This window comes from Crinia signifera, chromosome 11 (assembly GCF_055691185.1).
Source record: "Crinia signifera chromosome 11, ASM5569118v1, whole genome shotgun sequence".
NCBI classification, from domain to species: domain Eukaryota; kingdom Metazoa; phylum Chordata; class Amphibia; order Anura; family Myobatrachidae; genus Crinia; species Crinia signifera.
The window spans coordinates 14,758,040-14,784,625 of record NC_139227.1 but is presented as its reverse complement, the minus strand read 5'-3'; the positions used below and the strand labels follow the sequence as shown (position 1 = coordinate 14,784,625).

At 43.7% G+C, this 26,586-nt stretch overlaps 1 protein-coding gene across 1 annotated transcript in view; it reads left to right on the top strand.

Moving 5' to 3' along the window:
- Positions 1-26,586, top strand: part of ADAMTS18 (ADAM metallopeptidase with thrombospondin type 1 motif 18) — a 119,002-nt gene that overhangs the window by 45,729 nt on the left and 46,687 nt on the right. The window contains exons 4-8 of the mRNA XM_083165394.1: positions 16,288-16,516; positions 20,448-20,647; positions 21,062-21,145; positions 23,758-23,917; positions 25,527-25,632. Coding sequence (XP_083021520.1) covers positions 16,288-16,516; positions 20,448-20,647; positions 21,062-21,145; positions 23,758-23,917; positions 25,527-25,632 — 779 coding nt within the window. The remainder of the gene's footprint in view (positions 1-16,287; positions 16,517-20,447; positions 20,648-21,061; positions 21,146-23,757; positions 23,918-25,526; positions 25,633-26,586) is intronic.

Sequence of the window (26,586 nt, the reverse complement as noted above, 5' to 3'; positions counted from 1 at the left end):
CATTCTGGACATTATTGGATCCTGCTGTCCTTATTTCAAGTGTTTTACATGATTTTATATGTTATTAAATATTGTGAATGTTCATTGCTGTACTAGCGCTACTTTTTCTTTTTATCCTCTTTCTTAAGGGATTACTCACCCCTTTTTAGTAGCTGCTTCACAAACGTATTGGCAGAGTGTATATAAGTACGTGCAGTGTGGTTGTTAGACCTCACACTTAGAAGATATAACCAGTTTGAAGGGTTTATTCAAGTGGCAGGCTTGTAGGTTACAACAGTACTTCATGTGTTAACTTCAAGCAGTAATACAACTTGTACATTTGGTAACGACAGTCTCTGGTTGTTACTTAGCTGTAGCGTTTTGGCGCGTGCAGGGTAAATGACAGTCTGCTGGTTTACGCTGCGGTATCTCTCCTAGTCTCGCTGCTGCCAATGATGACTGATCTCCCTGTGCAAAAGGTCACGCTGGTAACGGGTTTACAGCGGGGACTTGCTCCTATGCGCTCCGGTGCACGTGGAGCTACAAACAGCATGGACGGAGTCACACACGATCTGAGGCACACTCTAACGCGGGGACTTCCTCACAGGAAAGAGTAACGCTGCCAGCAGGGTCAGGGGTCTCTGCCCTGCTATTCACTTAAGCGACCTGTCACTCAGGGTGACGCTTAACTACGTTGGCTGCAAGGGGGAAAGGGAAGACTGTAAGTCTCACACTAAGCAGTGTATGCGGAGACAGGCGCTGAGCGCTGCAATCTAACACTCCCCCTCGCTTAAGGCTGTCTTCGGCTACATAAAAGAACTCAATACAATGCTTTGTCCTTTTGTAATACCTGTAACCGAAAATATGGTTAGAGAGAAAAAGACATTCAGAACATCAAAAACTTCAAATCAACATTTTTGAACTTAGACAAGTCCACAGTCCTTCACGAACTTAGTAAGCAAGTTTCCCGACAGTCCTTTAGTAAGCATGTCAGCGACATTCTGTTCACTTGCAATGTATTCAACATTGATGGACTTGTTCTCCACTAGTTCTCTGATGAAGTGATGTCTTATCGCGATGTGCTTTGACCTTCCATGGTGCTTGGTAGTACAGGAAAGATCTATTGCTCCCCTGTTATCACATGCGATACTGATAGTCTCTTCTTCATAAAGTAGACCTAACTCACACAAAGTCTCTTTGATCCAGAGTGCTTCTTTTGATGTCTCTGTAAGAGCCATGTATTCGGCCTCGGTTGTTGAGAGAGCAACGGTCGGTTGTTTTCTACTCGCCCAACTAACTGCTGCTCCGGCCAGTGTGAACAGGTAACCGGTGTGGGAACGACGATCATCTTCATCTGCTCCCCAGTCGGCATCGCAGAAGACTTTCAAATTTGAATTGCTTGTCTTGGCGAATTTTAATTTCAAGGAACTTGTACCTTTTAGGTATCTCAGAATCCTCTTCACTGCGATCCAGTGTTGTCTTCCAGGATTTATTGCAAATTGGCTCACCCGACTGACTGCATGAGTGATGTCTGGACGAGTTCCAATGCTTGCATACATAAGACTTCCAACCACGTTCTTGTAAGGAACATCTTGCATTTCCTCTATTTCTTCTTGTGTGGTTGGTGACATACTTTTTGTAATCTTGACGCTTTTGTCAATTGGTGTATTCACTGACTTGGAGTCTGCCATCCCATACTTCAAGATTGTTGCCTCGATGTACGTTTGTTGGTCGACTGTGACTGTTCCCTTTTGCAAGTTTTGAACAATCCTCATGCCCAACAGATGATTGGCTGGACCTAAGTCTTTCAACTTGAATCTCTGTTTCAGTTGATCTCTCACACTTGTGATGTGATCTTCGTGACCTGCTATAAGTATATCATCCACATAGACTGCTATGATGAACAACTTTTCTCCCAGAGTTTTGTGATAAAGGCAGTGGTCAGTCTCTGATCTAATAAAATTCATTTCAAGCAGTACTGTGTCCAATTTTATGTACCAGCAACGACCACTCTGCTTTAGGCCATATATGGATTTCTTCAGAAGACACACTTTCTCTGTCTGAAGTTCATTCTCATCATAATGATCTGGTGATTCCATATAGATCTCTTCAAGTAGTTCTCCATTTAGAAACGCTGAATCGAAGTCTAATTGGTATAGCAGTAAGTCTTGTAAAGTGGCGACTGCAATTACTAATCTGAGAGTGTTATACCTCGCAACAGGTGAGTATATCTCCCCATAGTCAATTCCGGATCTCTGTGTGTATCCCTTAGCAACAAGACGGGCTTTGTAACGGGCAACTTCTCCGTCTGAATTTAACTTCTTGCAGAAGACCCACTTGTTCTTGACTGTCTTGCGGTTGCTTGGCCTATTTACTATGGTCCAAGTATCGTTCTCTCTCAGTGCTGATAACTCTGTGTCAATTGCAGATTTCCATTTCGCCCAATCACTGCACGCTTTCGCTTCTTGAATACTCTGAGGTTCACTGAAAGCAATATTCGCATATTCTTCCTCATATCTTCTGGCTGGTATGCCCTTGTTTCTTCTTACAGAAGCTCTTTTAGTTGGTTCGCTTCCTTCTTCAGTATTTTCTGTTGCAGGTATGCTTTCTATTTCACATACCTCTACTAGTGCTTGCTTTTCTTGCTCTTTTGCTTTTGTGGGTGATGCTGTTTCTTGAAATATCACATCTCTTGATTTCAGGAGACGTCTGTTCTCTGCATCCCAGAGCCTGTACCCTTTGCTCTCCTCACAATAGCCTAGCAATATGCACTGTCTTGATTTTGGGTCAAGTTTCTTCCTTCTCTCCTTTGGTATATGCGCATAAGCTCTGCTCCCAAAGACGCGGAGGTGACTGATGTCTGGCTTCTTCCCAGACCAGGCCTCTAAGGGGGTTTTTCCCTTCACGGCCACTGTAGGTGTTCTGTTTTTCAGGTATACTGCAGTAGATACAGCTTCTGCCCAAAAACTCTTCTCCAGGCCAGCATCGTTCACCATCGCTCGTGCTCTTTCAACGATTGTTCTATTCGCCCTTTCACTTACGCCATTCTGTTCAGGCGTGTAGGCCATCGTCAGCTGATGCTTTATGCCATGCCTTTTTAGGAAGTCGGTTAGTACTTCATTTTCGTACTCTCCCCCATTGTCGGATCTCAGGACCTTTAGTTTTAGGCCCGTCTGAGTTTCCACTAGGTTCTTGTACTCCACAATTTTCTTGACCACCTCACTTTTCTTCTTTATGAAGTATACGTGTGTCATTCTTGTGGCGTCATCGATGAGAGTCATGAAGTATTTGTAACCACTGGTTGACTCCTCTTCCATTGGTCCGCACACATCTGTGTGCACCAGAGCTAGTTGTGTTTCTGCTCTGCCTGCTGACTTGGGAAATGGGTTGCGGGTCTGCTTGCCTTTTATGCAACTCTCGCACACAGGTCTTCCGGTGTCTTTCACTGTGATTCCTGTTGCCATCCCATCAGCTAATTTCTGGACATTATCATATCCTAAGTGTCCCAAACGTCTGTGCCAGAGCTCCATGGACTCATTTTCAGCAGAGGCTGCCAAAGCTACACATTCATCTGTGTCTAGGACGTATAGTTGGTTGCATCGGGTTGCTGAAGCAATTACAGTCCCTCTTTCATTATGCACCATGCACTTGCCCTTTGCAAACTGGACTCTGTAGCCTTTTGCCTCGAGTACGCTGATAGCGATGAGGTTACTTCCCAATTCTGGTACATACAGGACGTCTTGGATATCTGTGACTACTGTCTGTCCCTCAATTCTTAGTCTCACTGTGATTGTCCCAACACTTGAAGCAGTAAGGATCTTTTCACCAATCCCGGTAACTGTTGTGGGGTTACACTGTGTTAAAGAATTGAACCACTCCTTGTTGCAGCTGAAGTGTCTAGAGGCTCCCGAGTCCATGTACCAGAGATCCCTCCTTGGCTTGTCTGTTACATTCAGTGCTGACTCGTTCTTCTTATCATGCCGCTTGTGCATGCCACTAGTGTTCTTCAGCCTGCATTCTGAAGCCTTGTGCCCTACTTTGTGGCACACATAACATTTGAATGTGCATTTCTTGGGTTTCGCACCCTTTGCTACTAAGGCAGAACCTTCAGCTATGGCATCCTTGTGGATTCTCTCTTGGAACTGTAGTAGTTTGGCTCTCACAACTTCAGTTGTAAGCTTGGTCTCATTTGACTCTAGTGCGACAACCAGAAAGTCAAATTCCTCTGTCAAATTCTGCAGCATTACCATTGCTACTTCTTCCTCATCCACTTTTGCTCCTACACACGCCAATTGCTGAGCTATCGATAGTATTTTATCAATATAATCGTTCATGTCCTTGCATGCATTCAATTTTGTTCCATACAGTGTGCGTCTCAGACTTATCCTTCTCATTAAGCCTTTATTTTCATAAGCACCTTGTAGAGTTGTCCACATGTCCTTAGCGGACTCCTTCCCACAGATAGTAGAATAAACATGCTGCTCCACAGCCAGGCCTATTGTGCCAATGGCCTTGTCTACCTCTTCTGGGTTTGGACTTTCTCCTGGGGCTATTGTGACTTTCCATAGCTTCTCCCTCTTAAGCTGCATTTCCATAGCGAACTTCCATGTAGTGTAATTCTCTGAGCCTTTGAGCTTTGGAAAGTTCATGCTATGCCCTGTACTGTGCATTCTCGTTAACTCTTCCACAAATGGCAATTTAGAAATAATTCCTTTGTGTTCTTTTATGTACTGCGCTAGCACTTTGTCTTCAGGGGGTTAATCTTCGCGCACGTGACGTGCTGGGCCCATAACCTATTGGCAGAGTGTATATAAGTACGTGCAGTGTGGTTGTTAGACCTCACACTTAGAAGATATAACCAGTTTGAAGGGTTTATTCAAGTGGCAGGCTTGTAGGTTACAACAGTACTTCATGTGTTAACTTCAAGCAGTAATACAACTTGTACATTTGGTAACGACAGTCTCTGGTTGTTACTTAGCTGTAGCGTTTTGGCGCGTGCAGGGTAAATGACAGTCTGCTGGTTTACGCTGCGGTATCTCTCCCAGTCTCGCTGCTGCCAATGATGACTGATCTCCCTGTGCAAAAGGTCACGCTGGTAACGGGTTTACAGCGGGGACTTGCTCCTATGCGCTCCGGTGCACGTGGAGCTACAAACAGCATGGACGGAGTCACACACGATCTGAGGCACACTCTAACGCGGGGACTTCCTCACAGGAAAGAGTAACGCTGCCAGCAGGGTCAGGGGTCTCTGCCCTGCTATTCGCTTAAGCGACCTGTCACTCAGGGTGACGCTTAACTACGTTGGCTGCAAGGGGGAAAGGGAAGACTGTAAGTCTCACACTAAGCAGTGTATGCGGAGACAGGCGCTGAGCGCTGCAATCTAACAAAACGCACCCCCAACCAGCGCCCGGTTTTGTTGCTTTGCAACATTTGTTCGGGGGTGTTGGAAAGTTGGGAAAAGTGAGCTGTTATAATGGTTGTGAATAGGTCGGTGTGAATAAAACACTAATTAAGAGGAACCATCAAACCTCCCAGAACAGACCATTATAACAGCTCACTTTTCCCAACTTTCCAAACATTAGATTATCTTCCATATCTACTGCTGCATATATGGTGTTTATACCATGATATAGGCCGCACTCATCTCATCTCCACCTCCACAATACAGACGGAACGGTACCAATCTAAGAAAAGTTGGCAGACATGATCACGCCCCTAAAAGGTAAGTGTTTACGGTAGGCGATTGTACTGGCCCGGTGCCGGAACCTCATTCAAGGGGAGGTGGCATGTACCATTGTGACAATCAGTCTCTGCATTATGAACATTCTCAGAGTTTGATTGGTTACTAGCCCTTTTTACTTTAAAACTAGGGCCACGTGGATAAGGGGTGTGGATCATAAGTTGTTCGACAGTCTTTAGGTCGACACCACTAGGTCGACATGCTAAAAGGCCGACAGGGGTCTAGGTCGACATGGACAAGGTTGACAGCTCGTTAGGTTGACACACACATTATGTCCACATGGTCTAGATCGACAGTCAAAAGGTCGACATGGGGTTTGTCACTGTTTTTTTGACCCGAATGCTAACACAGTCGACATGGACACTGAAACGTAGCACCGCGTCCCCTCGCATGCTTCAGGCACTATTTTATACTCCCACCACTCCCTAGTGCATAGTAGGGCATAAAATACCGCCTGTCAGCTCAAAAAACAGTGAAAAACCCCATGTTAACCTTTTGACTGTCAACCTAGACCATATTGACCTAATGCTTATGTTTACTTAATGACCTGATGACCTTGTCCCATGTCAACCTAGACTCCTGTCGACCTTTCAGCATGTTGACTTAGTGGTGTCGCCCTAATGACTGTCGACCAAAATGCTGTCGACCAACCGACCGTATCCCTAGATAAGACAGAGAAGAACTGATAGGCAAATATGTGCTCTGGTTCTTACCAAACTGCCCATTTGCCCTTATTGCCGCATTGAGCGGTATTCAATGTGAATACTGGCGACGTGCAGCGAATCCTGTTTAGGATTCGCTGCACATTCGCCACTGCTTGCTGCGTTCTGGAGCCTCGCCGGCTCCGGTATTCAACGAGTCAGGGGCTCGCTGCCCCTGACTGGCGAATTTGAGCTCCTGCGGCGGACAGCACAGGCTGCCCACCGGGGGTGCCAGCAGGGGACCGGGTATATTCACTACACCCGATCATGCATATTTAATGATCGGGTGAAGTGAATATATGAATATCTAATGAGAGGCTCGGCTCCGGCCCCCTGCTGGCTGGTCTGTGTAAAAAAAATAAAAATAAATAAAATTAAATATATATTCATGTGCTTACAGCACATGAATAAAAATAGCATGCCCCTCCTCAGAATAAAATTCCAGATTTTTTGACACCAATTGTAAAAAAACAAAACCCTTTATTTTAAAAGTTCACCTTCCACTTCACCATAAAAAGATAGCGATTGCTACTCGGTGAATCATGGCGAAAAAAACCTTGAAATGTATTCGCCATCTGGTCATTGAATAGGGTGATTCACCGTTTTAGTCAGAAATTCGCCTTACAGCACAAAATCGCCATAAAAACCTGGCGAATCAGCCTCATTGAATTGTGTTTTATATGCGGTAAGGACTAATGCGAACATCTCTTACTCCCTGACAATAACATGGTTATTATTACAGTATATACAGTAGTACAGGACAGAAGATAAGCAGGATTATGGCAGAGGAAGTAAAGTATTGCTCTAACGAGAGATGTATTTACTATACGGCTGCTTTCATTCACAAGGTACTTCCATCTGTCTCCGAAACTTGTTCCTTCATGTCTTTAACTCTCTGCCCAAGTCACTAAACATTTTGAAGTGCACAGAACCGACAAGACCATATTATGTCATGAGTTAGATCATTCGGTTAACACCATTTTCACGGTAATTGTCTGCCAAGAGCAGATCTTCCACTGTAATGCATCACCTGCAGATCTTCATTACTGATAGGATTTTTCTCTCCCCCTCACACCAATAAATGCAGGGACTATGCTGGTGTAAAAGGGGCCAACCCGGGAATATCCCTGCATGATCCTGGGTAAGTCCCTGCATTTTCTGGTGTGAAAGAGGTATTATTTCAAATAGCCGGGACCTGCAGTGCTCTGAATACAGCCGGGCAGCCCCCTGCTTTCTTCGCGTCTGTCAATGGCTGTCACTTCTACCTGTCCTCCAGTTACCGCAAGCATGTATTCCCCCTTGGCAATGAGCATGTAATCCGACATGGCAATGAGCATGGAACCCCTGGCAATGAGCTTGTAGGCAAGCAGCACTTATGTAGCATAATTTTTAATATGCATTATGGTGTTTGGCTTAACATTTAATGGGCATTGTGTTGTACATTTTTAATGCAAGATTTGTGAATTTTGGCTTAATCCATGTGGCATTATGTTAATTTTGGCTCCATCCATGTGGCATCATGTGTAAGGGGCAAGTGTAATGGGGTCTAGTATTTTGTTGCATAATGTGTAGAAATTGTATATGGTGTGGTAAACTACACTCATGGACACGCCCTTTTTGAGTGGCCACACCCCATTTTCTGGAGCGCACCTTCGGCACACGTACAACTACATCCTTCACTTTTATCGCCAAGGTGGTGCTGTGTACTTCAAACGCCAACGCCTATTTTTAATCCCATTCCCCCCTCTCTCCGCTCTCCTCTCTCTCGCTGCTCTCTTAGCATGTACAATGGCACCATTAACACCCCCCCTCCCCCTCTCAAACCCTCTCCTATCATGGTGCCCCCCTGTCATTTTCTCCTGGATCCGCCCCTGCTGAAACATGTGCTGAGCAGACTTTGACACTACTTTACTGTAGTGGTGCATGTGCAATGCGCACAGCCTCTATTCACTGGAGACAGAGGGGCTGGGGGTATGCCAGCAGCTCACGGAGCACAGGGTATGCTTATGCAGTGACGAAAACGGGAGCCATGGCTTGTGATCACGGCATTCCCATGAAGCCACGCCCCATCACGCTCCTTTTTGTGACTCCCGCTTCGCAACTTCAATATGCTGGGAGGTATAAGACATACAGTTACACAGTATACCTCTGCAAGCTACACCTCCTGAAGTTGAGCCTTCGTACCATAGCAAAAGCTTGTTCTGACCAAGGGCCAGATGCACTAAGCTTCAAAAGTGATAAAATGGAGAGCCAGCCAATCAGCGCCTTCCTGACATTTTCAAACACAGTCCGTGACATGGTAGGTAGGACTTGATTGGCTGGTGGTTTATCACTCTCCATTTTATCACTTTTGAAGTTTAGTGCAGTTTACCAGTTGACATCAAATTGAAATGGTATTAAATTGCGTTTGCTTACTCTCCCCAAATTTCCGTTGCACAGACGATTTTGAGGGATTCTATCCCAGGTATTGGGAGAGTAGTCGACTTTTCAAGTGCCCGATGACTACTCACATGACGCGGGCAGGGTCATCATGATGCGATTTGCTATAATTGCCTCTTCACACCAACTTGCGGCCCCATCGCCACCCCCCCCTGCCAGCAGTTGAATTACCCACACATGCGTGCTGCTGTATATAGGCATGTGCTGAAGTGCGGAAATAGCACTTTTTGCACTTAAGCAGGCTTACTGAATTAGCCCCATAATTTTATTTCAACAGAATAGATCAGTGTTTTTCAATCACTGTGCTGTGTCACACTAGTGCGCCTTGAGCTGTTCTCAGGTGTGCCCCAAGATCTAGAGACGCCCAAACCAGTTTACAGCCGCCACCAGTTCAACTGTTATATACTGGTCTCTTCTTTTCATGTAAAGGGCCAATGTATTTTATTTTTGTTACCTGTGGGGACAAGTGTGATTCTTTTTTATATGGGGGCCAATGGTTTTTTTTCCCCTGTTGGGGCCAATATGTTTTCCCTTGTGGGGATCTCATGGTGTGCCTTGGCAATTTCAAAATCTTATTTAGTGTGCCACAAGGTAAAAAGGTTGAAAATCACTGGAATAGACTCTCTGACGGCTTCCAATCAGAATAAAATGTACAAATATTAGCTGTTTTTTATGAATAACATTTGGCCCAGTGTAATAGAACCTGTGCATAACAATAGAGAGGAATCCGCTTATATACAAACATGACATAGGTGGCTTTAGCGCGGCTGGCTGACCCAGCTGTGTACATTTCCACCAGCTATTCCTGTTGAAGCCGCGAGCTGAGCACAATACGCTTTGATGCTAATGGGGTAATTTTCTCAATTGCCTTAAATGAACATCTGTAGATTATTTAAGCTGGACAATAACTAGTTTCTGCTCCTATAAACCAGATAGAACAAAGCAGATTGTCAAGTTTATTTACTTTAAGTAATTATCTAAGTAGCATACACCTCCAGCAAAAAGAAAACAAAGATTAATGCGGGGGATTGTGCGGTTCGTTAGGCGAGATTACTACATGTGCATTAAATAAACCTTTGGCAGTGAGAATTGATTAACACTATTTTATCGTCAGGCCAATACACATTCCATTACATTTCTGCTTTCATCCTCTACAAATCCTGCTTAATACCATATGTAGTAATTCTATAAATCCAAACAGTGTAATACAATACGGGGTAATTGTAGGTGTTAAAGCCATATACTGTACTGTATATCTTGCTGGCAAGTTTATGAGTTTTATGGTACGGTTTCATATTGTTATGACATGTCTGTAAAAAGCCACCAAGTGCAAAAGTGTTTGCAGAGGCACCACTTGAGAGAATTTACGCATTATTGGCCTAATTTAGTGATAGGAATAAATTTTGCGAAGCGTTCCCAAGTTGTACTTTGGCAAAAACATGTTGCACAAGGAGGGTTGTAATATAAGAATTGGATTCCGTGTTATTCCCAGATCTGACCCGGCATTTGGAACACGGATCCAAGCCAGGTCGGATCCAGGATTCAAACCGTTTACATTGCGGTGCCTACCCGTTGTGTCAACAGGGGAGGCTCTTGGAGATTACATCATCTCCAAGTGCCGGGACCGCAGATCACGCCGCTGGGACCGCCGATCGTCGCGCTGGGGGCAAGCCCAGCACCAAGGTAAGCTGCTGGGCTGCCCCCAGCCCCCATGTACTCCCTGCGGTCCGGAGGTTGGGCTTCCCCCAATGCTGTAAGGTCGGAAGACCTGGCGTACCAGTTTACACTGCCCTTTATCCAGGTCCTGTCCGTGTTCTACCCTGGTCAGGACCTGGGTAGAAGTCCCATTTAAAGGGACACGGGTTAACCCCTTTTACACCGCCGCTGACCCGGGTCCATGAGGGAAAAACCCAGGTTTTTGCGTCTGAGTAAAAGGGGTATTAGTTAGAGGTGGGTAGGGCATGACTCGTTATGCTAAATAAAAGTGTTAAGGTGGCCATACACTGCAGTGTAGAGAAAGCCATTGGTGGAACTTCTGAGTGGTGGGCCCAGGTGCAAAAGTACAATTTGGGCCACAGTGGGCCTGCACCAATGGTAGTTCCACCTCTGGAGCCAGCCAATCCTTGAGCCACCTGGGACCCTACCTGGCAGAAGGATCACATGTGATACATTGCAGGCACTAGGAAGAACATGTATTGCAAGAAGGTGTCTATTCCTGGAAACTACTGGTACTTCCCAAAAGTTCCAGGATATTCGTTAAACATGACCTTCCATATCTAGGAGTCCACAAATTTAGCATCCTTCATAAAAGTCCACCATGTCTCTTATCTGCAACTTTATTTAATATCCTAATTTATCCAGTAAGGATTTGTATATGTGGAATTGATAGTTGAGCTCTTTCATGTCAGTCAACTTATAGAGTATGTTGATCAACTTCAATCATTGTCTTCAATGGGCTGTCGTGGGCAAGTACTTGTAAAAAAAATCCTGCTCATCTGTAAAAGCTGCACCTTGTCTTGTCTGATCTTGGGGGGATTATAGATGTTTGAAGCACCTTTAAAGTTTAGCTAATGGGTTGTGATAAAGCAAGGGCACTTATAATACGCATTGATAAAACTCTCTTTGATGTTTAGGTGTAGGTCACAAATATGAGTAAAGGATGCCAAACAAAATACATTTATGATTTAATCATCTGACAAACTGAAATATGACATCATTGCACTTGCAAAGTTTACAACACTGTCACTCAGATTAAGCTTGTGAAGGGTGTTGTACTTCTGTTCATAATACTATATACATAAACAACAGAGATCACCGAAAGGGCACAGACGCAAAGGCCGATGAAATTACAGTTCTAGGCCTTTTCCACAATGTGGCTGTTGATGTACACCAGTCACCTATAATGAGTGCCATGTTGACATTTTGGGGTCAACATGTATATGGGAACCGGCTCCTCTCAAAGGCAAAGAGTATTTTGAGGGATCCTTTGCACCCCAGTGGAGAACTGTTCTCTTTATTACCATCGAACCAGAGTTATGGGAACGCCCAGCGTTTCATGGCCCTTCACACGAGAATGCTGGGTGTCCTCATGCAAATGCCCTGATGATGCGGGTGCAGGGGGCGGCCAGCTGACATCACTGGATGTCAGCTACGCCCACTTCCTCCTGAGCTTCCACACATATGTAAGTGACTTCAGAGTTTGTTTTATATGCGCGCACCTTCCCCATCATTCGATAGTCGACGACCATCGAATGATGTGGGTGGATCCCACTAGGCTGCGAATGGACGTTACTGTGTAACATCCATTCGCACGTCCTGAGATGGAATCGCCCTTGCCAATTGGTGGCGGCCAGGCCCCCATTCGCAAGGCAGGGTTTGGTAGACCCGCAAGGCTGCGACAACCTTGGGAATCAACCAGAATCATCCCCATAATGCACTATAATTTAACATTAGCAAAATTGTGCATCTATTTTCCAACACTTGAAATAATTTGACTTTCACATCACACAGTAATTTTGTAGCTATGTAAAATATAAATCATCTGCTTTTTTTGTATTGACATTTGTTACAAATGATATATGGCATTTTTTAAAATCTCTCCATAACTGACGATGCTTTGAACCTACTGATTTCCTTCCCCAGGTGCTCCTAGCTGCCACTCTTCATAAATAACACCATTAAATCTATTTAGGAGTTCACAGTCTATCCAGCCAGATGTCGGCAACTTAAAACAAGTTTCTTTATGAATTGTAAAATAACAAATTCACAGAAATGTAAACTTTGATCTGTCCCTATGAATGCACTTTTTTGTTCACTGACAACAGATAATCGCGTTTATAACTCAAACATATATTTGCTATATTCTCATACTACAATATTTTTGTTATATAAGCAATAGCTGAAGTCTTTCACATTTCGGAGACGAGGAGGGAATTTTAAGAATTTTTGTTTTGATTTAATCTTGTACTGAGCATGTGGGTCTGAATTATCATCCTCATTATCATTGTATATTTATAGGGCCCCATAAGTCTCTGCCGTGCTGAATAATTAGAATTATGAATAATACAAATCAGTGGTGTAACTATCCCCCGCAGCCGCCTTGGTGGTGGGGAGGCGCTTAGAAGGTGAGGGTGCCGGGGGGCTGCGGGGCTATTGCCGTCTCCCCAAGGCCCTGCCGCTGGCGAATCAGTCTGTGGTCCGGCGGCAGGTCCTGGGGGAGACGGCCCCAAAAAACGGGGACGGTCCCACAAAAAAACGGGACTGTTGGGAGGTGTGAGATTGGGAGATTTTGGATTACATTTGGAAACCCCCCTCTAAAAATCCTGTGTTTGCCACTCCACTGGTCAGGGACGATGTGAATGTGGAACATGTGTGCACTATATAAAATAACTGGTAATACTGTAGGTACAAGTAGAGCTACAGGTTTGTTAGCCTATGGCACCTGGAACCTTTAATCAATCCCTGGTCACTTTGTGAGCATGAGTTATAAATACATAACAAATGCAGTACAGTTTACTGTACTTGTTCAAACAGCCCATTGAGAATGTTATACAGTATCAAACTCAGTATATTTAATCCAGGATTAGTGTTGTCACAGTACCTCTACCTGCTTGCCAGGCATTAGCTGTCTCATCAGTGTTGTAACTGGAGTACAGCATTGCCGCTATGGTGTCAGCAACATCTGTGGTTCTGCATAAAGGGGTTCCAACTAAAAGTGCAATTAGCAGCAGTCTACCTTCCGTGGTTGGAATACTAGAACAAGGACGGGTCGATGTCTGTAAGCATAACAGGGTAATTTGGAGTAAGAGCATTGTCTCAACTTGTTTGATTGATTTATGCAGCCAGGTGGTGTCAGATGTATTTGTGATACAGTACGTGCATTACAATTCACCTGCCTTTCGATTGGAAACGTAAATTCTACACTAACATAATTCACCTGTTGCATGCAGGAAGAATTAAAATGATCTGACCGCACCGATTTGAGGCATACTTGCCTACTTTTAAAAACTAGTTTCAGGGAGATTATAGTTGGTAGTAGAAATTTGCACAGCGCCCCATTGAGGGGGCATCTCATGCTCCACCCAAAGGGGGTGTTTTGTTCCATATATGGAGAGATTGTGAAAAGATATTGTAAACGTGGCACCAAGAAGCGTGGGTGTGTACTGCTGCATCTGAGAGGAATCTTTTATTATGACTTATATCCAAATATAGATGAGCCCCAAAGCAGTTAGTAAGAGCTACTAAATTCTGTTCGCCGTGGCCGTACACACCAACCGCATGCGCAAAGCACAAGCATTGGCACTGTGCGAAAGCACGCAGACCTAACTGACAGACCGGAATAAGGTCCTCTATCTGAATGCACCTACAGTATTAATTTATATTTTTATCTGCCTTCTCCCTCTCCCAATGATAGTTAAGTTCTATATAAATGCAGGGTTGCCTACCCTCCCGGATTCTGCCTCACCCTCCGGATCTCCCCTGCCCGGCCGCATCGTTGTATTATCGCGATATTTACCGGGAGAGGAGGGGCTAAATATGCAAATAGTGCCGTTTAGCCCCGCCCCTCCACGAGGCCCCGCAAAAAGGGGAATTTCCAGTGCTGGGGGCGTGGCTTGATGACGTCTACATCAGGCCCCCGCCCCCACACGTGATGCTGACAGACTCCTCTCTGGGCTTCTCCTGGAGAGGAGAATTTTAAAGTAGGCAAGTATGATAAATGAGAAGAAGCCAGCGTATTCTGCCGAAAGTCTATTAGCATAAATAAAATAACCCCCGGGAGAAAAAATTCCAAAAAAGGTATATTTTCTTTTTTAAAAGCATTCATTTAAACACATTCTATGTTTTTAATAATAAAAAGCAGTGTGGAATGACAGGCCAGATCTGAAATTAATGGATCCTTATGCAAGTAGTATACTTATCTGGAAGGTGACGCATTACGTTTTGATTTGGTGCCAAATAGTTTAGTGATGTCAACTGACAAATCCATAAAAATATAGTTTATCTTTAAAAGAAAATACAAACACAAACTGAATGTTGCTTCATGCTTATATTTTGTAAGTGTTTCAATTGCAGATAACTCTTATATACATCAAGGACTACTTGGAGTGATTACCGTTTTAATCGATACCTTGGTCAGGGCATTAGGAAAATCTAACTTGTTGGAAATTCTTGAATTTCTTATTCCCTAAAAAAAAAAGTAGAATCAGCAAGTTGCGATTTCTAACATGTAGTTTTTCCCATGAATCTCTGAAGAATTGCAGATCATCGATGTCCGCTGATGTGTGAATTGAACGCTTATTGGTAGCTCATGTTCTAGGGAGGACCAACATTTTCAAAATAGTTTTAGGATATTTTCATATAACTTTTGAAGTCAGTGTCACCCAGTGCTTGATTAGCCAATAGGCTGCACTGAAGGGGGCGCCAGCACAGGGGCACCATGATGGGGGGGGGGGCTTGCAGGCGACAGCCAAGGAATAAATTGGAGGCCTAATTTATTCCATGCTTGACACCGGTCCCCCTTCCCGATGTACTGTTGATGGGGTAACATTCTTAAGGTGCCTGGAATCTTAATCAGGGCCTGAATTCACCATAACATTTTGGATGTTTTTTTGCTCCTCTCCTAACTATTAATCAACCGCCGTCCCACTAGCTTTATTCATATAGTGTAAATTCAGTGAAATGTCAATTTATGACATAGAAAACCGAGGTCTGATTAAGCAAGAGGTGACATAAACCACTGAAGGAATCTGAGCTGCCTGCACTGTAGGTTGTGTGTTGCTAGGGTGTTATGACGGTTTTACCACTTCTACTAGAATACGCCTAGTATACGTTTGTATTTTGAAATACGACTTGATACTGAGTTTAAAAATTACATTGGAGTAATGTAAAATTCAAGGCATATTCTTTTGATGGCGTATTAATTCGTATTTTTATAAAAAATAAGAATACGACAGGTTGTTACGGTCATAAAACACAAAATACTTATGTTTTTTCACATTAGTTAATTATAAAAATAGGAATTCGTGCCTGAATACGAATACACCGATTCCTACTGTATTTTGCTCTGATTGAGTCGGATGGGTCTATAATAGTTAGCATAAGACTAGATTTAAAGTCCAAAATAAGTATGGGCCACAGCAATGGGCTCCACTGTACCACAAAAGCCCAATAATAATCTGGAAATTTGGGGAGAATATAATTAAAGTTAAATTTGCAGTTTATTTATTTATTTATTTTTCTGGTGCAACATAAACTGGCATGCATTGACAGCCACGGTCATTCTGGTGCTTGTAGTTCTTAAAATGCATACAACTCGAAATACTGTGCAGACAACATTGTAGCCTTCTCTGGGTCAGGCCTGTGTTAGAATAAAATGATGGACGCAGGTGCTCTTTAAGGAACTACGCTAATAAAATATCTTCTTTTCAGTCAGGTTTCCTAAGGACACGCGCAAGTGAGTTTTTTATATCCCCATTGCCGCAACACCTCGCAGAGAAGCACAATTTTACCTCCCCGGAAGGACATCACCCGCATGTACTATATAAACGGTCAGTGGAGAGTGAGGTGACCCCCCGCAGAGGACCTTCTCCTTCCAGCTCCAAAATCAGCTCACACAACACGGCACAAAAGCAACATTTTTGTGGAAGACGCAAGAAATGTGAGCAGAAAATAATTAGTTATTAATATAATATATACACAGTTTTTACAGTTTTAACAGCCTGTCATTCAGACCATTGCAACAAATGCACTGCATTTCATTTTTATTTATTAACTGCATTCATTGTATGATTGCATCTTGTTTGTAAGCAGCTGTGTATTCCCCCCAGTGCGTCTATGTAATCAGTAACAGAGGGTGAGAACAGTTTCGGGTACACACAGTGCGATTAAGGCTATTGATTTAGACTATATAGTTCAAATCGATAGCAAGCTAGTGCAAGTCGCACTATGTTTTGCTGCACGCGAATGCAATTCAATCCTGATGCAGTTCCCCCCCCCCCCCGCTGTGCCATCCCTCCCTCCCTGCCAGCCGATGCCAGCACCCCACCAAGCTCTGTTGAATCAACATCAGGGGCTGCCACACGCTCTGGTGCACGGCGGTGGTCAAAGACCATGTCAAATATGTTTGGTCCAAGGCATGGCTATAGCAAATAAGGGGCAGGGCTTTACCAGAATGGGGCATGGCCACTAGTAAAGGGGTGTGACTGAGCGCCGTGATACCACCTCATTTTTGTCATTTCGGTGATGTTTCCAGCACTCCTAGAGAAGCTGGACAGCCTCCGGCTCCCTCCCCGCAAAGAAAAAAAAAATCACAGAGTGGTTATCATCTGCTCCCCCAACTGTGTCACTCCTCCCGTGGGAACTTTACAATAGGAAACTTTTTGCCAAGGAGTGCAATTAAAAAAATTCTGATATTCTTATACACCATGACTCAAAAACATTTGGGAACCACTGGTGTAAGGTATAAATGTGACACTTAAGAAAAAGTACAATTTATAAACCAGCACAAATTATATTAAATAATAAAGGAAATAACCCAAATAGGTTTGCATCACCTATGGGGCCCCATTTAAGTCTATTATGTACAGTAGTTCACGTTGGAGTACCCAACTTTAATCCCTATAGCTTCTTATCCAGGTCACCAAGCTCAGAGTTCCATGCTAAGTATGGACATTGTGCAGGACTAGGCCGGCTGTATTCCAAAGGGAAAAGTTTTCCTTTCTTTGTATTGAATATGACACAGTTCAGCACCCAATCAGTGGCTACTATTTAACTTTCTTCGGGTAACTTTCTCAGTCATAGGATCTACTTCTATCTGATATTTATTTCACTCCTTTTGTGTAATGTTACTATGAATGATGGCTTTGCACTGGAAACATCAGCTGACATAGCTGCCTGCAGCAAATCCTTACACTGTAGCCAGTATTTGCAGTTCAGGGCTAGAGAGGGAAGAACCTTAGTTCTGAGTACACTTATTGCTTGTGTCACTTTCTTGGACCAGCTTTCATTAATATATACAGTCTTTCAATTGGTTTGTGTTATACCCCTCTCAATGACTCTGTCCTGATACCCGGCTGAAATCAGCTTTACTGGCTTCTTGCCTTATTTGGAGGCCTCAGCCTGCCTACATCAGTAACAACTTGCTGGGGATAAAGGGGTTGCTTTGAAGGTTGTTGGCACTACAGCACTCCATACAACTTACACACCAGAGTCAGATGATTATGGCAACAATTTTCCTTTTACCTCTTACTTGAGGGTTAGCTACAGCAGGGCTCATAGACACAGGCCCGCAGGCCTTCCTCCATTTCAGTTACCTCAGAGTCTCTCTAACTGCCACTAGTCATGTGACCTGCCACTGCCTGCTTGTGCAGCTGCTGAGGCTGCTGGGATTTTTCCACCTGTGTAAACATGTACACTACAGTGCACTGCACAGTGCCATTTGTAACACCTTGTATAGTGGGGTACTACATACCTCCCGCTAGAATTTTACGTGTCCTCACCTAAATGAAAATATTTAATCTTCAGTATAGAACAGGCTCTTTAACAGTTTCATATTACAGTTTGACCAAGAGGTAAACATATACATTAGATACAAAAGTCACACTCTATATAATTTACTAATGTCTACAGTACACTGAATATGTGGATCACCTTTGTTCCTCTTTCCTGACTTCCTTTATGTCCATTAAGCAATATGAGTCTACTTCTATTGAGCCTATCATGGCGTAATCACAGTCTGGGTGATGCCACTCTGGAGAATTATATTTTCAGTCTCTCAAGAACATTCGTTTGGGAATTTGATATACCTGAATCTAAACAATTTGGTTCAGGGATTCCCAGTCCTTCTGTTGTGGCCATATAGATTACTCCTTCAGATTCTCTTTCCTGATCAGCTGCACTTGAACCTGCCTGATTAGGGTTGACTAAAATTGATGCCATCCATTCTAGAGTCACACTGAGTCAATAATAAGTTCACTCTTTACTTGACTTTCAGGATATAGATGTCTTTGTTCATGTGGCTTCTTTAAATAGAATGTTGGGTAATGACTCATCTGATTAGGCTGTTGCTGAATTGTACTTTGTAGCACACTTTCCATTTCTTCAGAGTCCTCTTCATTTTAGCAGAATTGGTAGTATCGCTGATAATTACGCGGAGAACCTCTGCAACATTGACAGCGCCAAGAACACTTGCGATCTGGTGTATATCTACTGCCTTTTAATGGAACAGCACCAGGGCCTGTGACATTTGCTGCCTGTAAACCTTTTTCTCCATTGACAACATCAAATTCCACAACTGCTCCTTCTCTAAGGCTTTGAAGATATTTCCTGGGGTTTCTCAAACACATCTTTGTTGTTTATAAACGTGATAAACCCATAACGATGTTGCATGTTAAACCAAGTGGCTTTCCCTGTAACCTTTCTTGCACTGAGTTCTGGATCTGTGCCTGTAGCTGGTATGGTAATCATTTCAATTTGATTTTGGATTGCAGGATGAGTAGATCCCCACTATACCAGGTGTTACATATACAGGACACCACTGCTGGAAATATGCACCACAAAGGGCCCAATGCAGACCTGCTCACCAGGCTGCGTATACTCGCTGGTTAATGCCCCCCTGCCGAACGCACCACTCTTGTCGCTCAAATCCCCTGTGTGTACACATCCACTGCGCCCACGCATAAAATTATTCCTCCTCTGTTCGCTATAAGTCAGGACCTACAGAGATGGCCGAATTGGGGGCGGGTGCTGATGTCATGTGACAGCAGGCAGGAGCACACCTACATTGACTGCAGTCCACCTGTTTCTATGGACGTGCCAACCGTTTTTTTGTTGGCACGCCCATGAAATGCTGGGTCGCCACCCTGAAACACCTCCTGCCTGTCAATCAGTTAGCGAGTGCTCCGGTGAATGAAAACTTTGCTGAAGGCACTCGCTGTGGGGATTTGTACATGGGCATGATCACATACAGTATGTGCATTCGTACACCCCCACCATCGGGGACGGGGTGGAATTTGGACCTGTTTGAACAGGTCTGAATCGGCCCGAAAGGCTCTATACTGACTTATGTGGAGTTAAATACTAGTTTGTTGACTGGATGTATCCTGCTGGTGATATTGCTGAGCTGAGCACATGCATCAGTGAGCAATGCTGAATTGTACTATATTTACTGCATTGTAAAGTGAAATATTATATTATATTACACTTACTGTATATCTTATACTGGTAAGCCCGCGCGAAGCAAATGTTTTGACAGCTAGTAAGGTAGCTAATGCGAGAGAGAGAGAGAGAGAGAGAGAGAGAGAGAGAGAGAGAGAGAGATGTAGCTTCACTTGCTGCCAACAGATGGCAGTGTTTCAGAGACACACAGACACTAGACATTATATATATATATATATATATATATATATATATATATATATATATAGTGGCATTGACATTAGTTGCATTCCAATGTCCAGCACAATCCAAACCTCATCCTTCAGATTACTTATACCCTATTTATAGAGCTGCAACAACGACAATTTGCCAAACTAGACCAGTACTTGAAACCCTTCCAGGACATACCTTATAACTGTCATTTTCCTTCTTAGATTTGCCTAAGTTTCCCCGCAAGGACTCCAATTTAAAACAAAATGAATACGTCCGTTCCCCACGTTCGAAGCGCTCTGCAGCAAAGTCCCAGAGTGCCGGAAGTTTGGTCGTTGAAACTCTTGTCGTGGCAGATAAAAAAATGGTTGAAAAACACGGCAAAGAAAGCGTCACCACCTACATACTGACTGTGATGAACATGGTAAGTTATTAGCCGATTCCTATTTTACAGGTTGGCTATTGGTTTTGAGTATATGCTGGGCTATTATTGGGTTTTATAGAACTTTTATGTCACAGCAGAAATGACTACTAGCATTAGGTTAGCAAAGAAGAAGGAAGCCATAATAATAGACAGGTATCATTGTATAAAAAATATGGTTACCTGATAGTAGAGATAGTTTGTTCTGCAAACATTATTATCCTTGATTTAAAAGGTGCCTAAAGGCGTCCCAAGCGCCGTGTATAAATACAGTTTCAAAAATCTCAAAAAAATATGATCATATGGGAACATTTTACATAAATATTTGTGAATTCTGTTAGCAGTTCAAGCAATATGGAATTTTGTCATTATAAATGAATTTGAGTGACTATGAGCATCTTTCCTGTGTCCGTCTAGGTGTCCAGCCTTTTCAAGGATGGGACTATTGGAACAGACATAAATATCGTTGTTGTGAGTCTTTTGCTTTTGGAAGATGAACCAGTAAGTTTCTGAGATCTTCTCTTTATGACATGTGTACCGTCTTCTGCAGAGATTCACATACTGTATGGCACAGTGCACACAGACACAGAGCTGATCTGTCCATGCCCAGATCTGCTCAAGTTTTCCAGACACCCAGCAATGATTGTCTGGCAGGTAAATCAGGAAAGTCTAGGAAAATCTGGAATGGTGGCAGGTAGGGAGTTGACATTTGTCTTTGTTGTAGGGATGGCCTTTGTTGCGATCACCATCGATTGTTGCCATTGATGGCAATAGTACAAATGGTCAATGACAGCATAATATGTCATGAATGACCATTCATGGTTTTAACTATCGACGGTCATCCATTTTCTTTGACTGACTGGTCTGTGAGCCAATCAAAACATGGGGGCGGGCTATGCTCGGTGTCCTAGCACCTTCAGGAGAATAAAAAAAAACTATTTGGTTATGCTGTGCCATCAATGGTGGGGAACTTGGTTCTCCCCCATCAATGGCAAAATTATTCTACATTGACCATAAACCATTAATGATTATGAATCATCGATGGTTGATGGGTATGCTTTCTTTGTAGGTGATCAGATTTCTGGTCTTCATAAATACGACGGTGAGACAAAAATGATCCGCATTCTCTGGCTGTAGAATTTATATTAATCAACTTTCCGAAAATATTCTCTTTTTGTCCCTGCCTTAATACACTTTGGGGGTTATTCAAGCTTTTTTTATGATCACAAAGCTGCTTTTTTTTTTCAAATGGACAAACCTATGTTACGCTGCAGGTGGGGCACATGTAACATGTGCAGAGAGATGGTTCGGGAATTGAGTATGAGTTTGCGAGTGGATTGCAATTAGCAATCTATTCACAGTTCTCTTGCAGTTTAGCAAGGGGCGTTTTCTCTCACAGTCCACTGCAAATTTGCTGATTATCAGTCAATTCTGAATCAGGCCCCTAATACGGAATGCTTAGATAAGATAGTTCGGCCAACAGAAGTTTTAATACAATTTTTGACTCACCCTTGTATATTTACCAGTAATTCATGAATTTACATATTCTTTAAGACCTAGTTTTTATAAACTGGTTGTCAATCCAAATCTCTCCTGGTTTTCATTGTTGTAATCCGAGTGGATTGGTGCAATGTGATACTCCAGATGTGTGACCAATGTGTGACTAGAACTAATCAAAATGCAATTATACGATCGAACTGTGACCAACGTTACTTTGTGTGTCTTTAGGCAGATTGACGGACTAAATAATTTTGGCCCAGATGCACTAAGATTCAAAAGTGATGAAATGGAGAGGGACAAACAGCCAGCCAATCAGCTGCTACCTGTCATGTCACAGCCTGTGTTTGAAAAATGTCAGGCAGGAGCTGATTGGCTGGCTGTTTATCCCTCTCCATTTTATCACTTTTGAAGCTTAGTGCATCTGGCCCATTGTTATTTACGAAACATAGGGATAGCGTGATCTATCAGAAATCTGTAGTTTCCTGTAGAAGTACCTCCTGCTGCAGTGTTGTACAAGGGCTCCTTAAAACTACATGTATGGGTGACAATTGTTCCATAAAATAAAGCAGTAAATGTCTTGGAGTCAGTTTTGCAGAATTATATTTCTTCTCAAAACTAACAACAGGAGCATGTTCCTGCGACCAGCGATTACTACGGGGAGAAAACGGGTGCCCGCACCCGGCGATATATCGCCGGTGCACACTCCCATCACGGGCAATATGGTCGCTCAGCGACCATATTTCCCACGATATTAGACAAAATCTCCCCGTGTGTACACAGCCTAAGTCAACTCCCAGTAATGCATTGCACACTTGTGCAGTCAGTGTGCCTTGGCACCCCATGCTCAGCACCATTAATCATTGTCACATTGGCAGATAGGTGAAGCTGCAGCACTACCCCACTCCCATGCCCCAAACCATTGGCTAAAATAATATATATTTAAAACACATGCCAGGGGAAATGACCCCTTTTGCCCCTGCTTTAATCTGGACCTGCCAATGTGTACACACAACATCGGGCCCGAGGTCGCGGCCCCTGTAATTTATTTGTGTGTATGGGGCAAGGGAGCGCCCAGCACCCCCATAAAAATGTTGGGCATTTGCCTGGGAATGCAAGGGGGTCGATACCTGCTCGCACTTGATGCCAGCACCCACGCCCCTTTTGGCCATCTCCGTTGGAAATAAAAGTCAGTTTAGACGGGGTGTTCGGTGCCACTGCAACAATATTGTATGAGAACACATCTGTAATTGGGGATGTTAATTAGTGTAACACGCTCAGCCAGCTGGTTTTCTCCATATTATTGTTTATAATACTTGGATCAAGGAACCATCAGTAGACATAGAAATAACAGTTTCCCCACTGCGACCATATTAAATGTAGGAATATTCATGTCTGCTTGGTAACTAGAAATTTATAAAACACATATGGGATCATTATGTGCAACAACAAAAACATGGTTCTACTTTTTCATACTCCCGCCTACACATCCGCCATGCACATATATAGACGGGAGGGTGTTGAAAAGTATCCATAATTGTTCCTATTGTAAATGACCCGCTTTGTTCATTCTTAATTGTTTGCATAATTAACCATTTTCCCCCTTTGTTTTGCAGGCTGGGCTCACCATCAATCACCATGCTGATCAGTCATTGAACAATTTCTGCCAGTGGCAATCCGCTCTCATGGGAAAGAATGGGAAAAGGCATGATCACGCCATTTTACTGACGGGATTAGATATTTGTTCATGGAAAAATGAACCTTGCGATACTTTAGGTACATTTTTGATATCAGGAAACGTAATGATTCATGTGCAACGTATTGTCACTATTTCAACTTAACATTGTTTTAAAGTTACATTTTACATAAAGTTACATTTTACATAAAGTTACATTTTACATAAAGTTTTTTTTGTTGAACATAAATGGAAAGAAACGGATAAGGCAAATTAGGGTATTAAAGAATGTAAGGGCAAAAATAATAAATCCAGATTAAGGACGATTCTCCTGCTGAAGCTGGTGTAGCAAAGCATGTTTCCACTAATCCCTGCTAATTAAGAAACAAGTTATTTGCATATGAAAATAAAAGTCAAGCGGCCAGATTCTCTAAGCTTCAAAAGTAACAAAATGGAGAGTGATAAACAGCTGGCCAATCAGCTCCTACCTGTCATGTCACAGACTGTGTTTGAAAAATGTCACGTAGTAGCTGATTGGCTGGCTGGTAATCACTCTCCATTTTATAACTTTTGAAGCTTAGAGAATCTGGCCCAATATCTTGTCACAATATGTACGGATGTTTGCAGGTTAAAACATAATGGGTTGATGCAACATGGGGCAGAAATTGGGCGTATGTTGCTCCCGATCTGTGTGACAGCGATTCTGCACCCACTATAGTCGTAAACTATTTGGTGGATAACCATAGATAGTTTTAGCTATCGATGGTCATCCATTATATTTGACTGAATGGCCCGTGGGCCAATCAGAACTCGAGGGCGGGACTGCTGGGTGTCGGGGGCGGAGCTATGTTCCGTGTACCAGCACCTTAGAAAAAAAAACGGAAACATCGGTTCGCCATTTGCTATCTTTGCCATCGATGTAGGGAAACATACTTTGCCATTGATGTAGGGAAACCATCTGGTTCTCCCACATCGATGGCAAAAGTATACAGCATCGGCCATAAACCATCGATGATTTCAAATCATCGATGGACGATGGCCATCCCTAATGCAGTGTGTGTGGTGTACATGGGTCACTGAGTCTAATGGAACCCACACCGCACACTCTACAACCATTTTTTCAATACTCACCCCTCTGGAGTCCTTCGCCTTCAGCAGTGTCTCTGCACAAGTCTCTGAGGAAATGGTGTGGCGGACATTTTCCTGGAGTTTTGCACATGCGCAGTAAGGAAACCTCTAGTGCTCAGACTATATTGTATTGGCTTCGACTACAGTGGAGGGGGCCCATATGAACGAGATTTCACACAGACCTTCTCCTTTGTTATTCCGCCCCTGCATTCATATCACTGTACACTTACACTTATGCTAGGTGTAATAATCTGTCTGCACAGGTGTACAGTATGAACGCTGAAGTCAAGGTGTGCATAGCCCACATTTACATTAGCACGTCCTCACTAAACTTTGTATAGGGGAGAATGCACCACTACAATCTTCAGTCGTAAGAGTAGAAACAACTGAAATGCATAGGAATCCTGAGCAAGCTCTGCGTTCCAGTGTATGCACTGAGCAGGTGTAGAGAGCATGCTGTGACACCATGACACCCAACCGCTGCTGTAGACTGCAGGTGAATGGGACAGTGCTGATAAGTAACCGGAATTATAGACTACGCAATATTTCAGCAACTGAGCAACTTTATATGTTCTATTTTAGGATTTGCACCAATTAACGGCATGTGCAGCAAGTATCGGAGCTGTACAATTAATGAAGACACAGGATTGGGCCTCGCTTTCACTATCGCTCACGAGTCTGGTCACAAGTAAGTTTTATTAATACCATATCTGGCTGTCACTATACCTGATCATTATAGCTGCTAGCACTGAATAAGTAGTCCAGTTACATGCACTGCTGGGTAGAAATGTATAACTGTATATAAATGTCCTCAACAAAATGTCTTCCAACATGGAGGAAACAAAACAACCAACATTAAATACTTAGGAACACAGTGAAGCATCACATTTAACAGTAATTAAATATAATTCATTATGTCTGCAGAATCGCATCAGACTCTAGCTGCTGGACAGCAGAGATGCGAGAGGAATGTGGAGAGGGCAGGAGCATACAGTATATGTGGGAGGGAGGTGGCTGGGGAATATGTAGGGTTGCCACCCATCCCAGTGGCGTAACTACGAATTGGGCGCCCCCCCGCCGTTAATGGGGGGCGCCCCCCGCCGCACCCCCCGCCCGCAGCCTTACCTGTCTTGCTGGTCCCTTCCCGGCTCCCTTGCTGGCTTCATTCTTCTGCTAGTGAGACGGACCAACACAAAATGTCCGCCCCCATACAGCAGACAGTTTCAGAGAACTGTCTGCTATATGGGGCGGACATTTTATTGTGGTCCGTCTCACTAGCAGAAGAATGAAGCCAGCAAGGGAGCCGGGACGGGACCAGTGAAGTCAGGTAAGGCGGCGGATTGGCGGGCGGCAGATGGGCGGACGGGAGGGGGCTAACTATAGCACCACAGCCCCCTGGCGCCCACACATGCACAGCGCCCCCCCGTGGCCGCGGGGGCTGCGGTGCTATAGTTACGCCTCTGACCCATCCTGTATTACTCTGTACAGTCAGGTAATTAAGACCGGCACCTGAAGGCAGGGCCGGCGCCACCACTAGGCAGCATTAGGCATTTGCCTAGGATGCCGGCCACTGGAGGGCGGTACTGTGCTGCAGGAAGCAGCAGCAGCACTCCCTCTGAGGAGAGCAGGAAGAAAGGAGCTG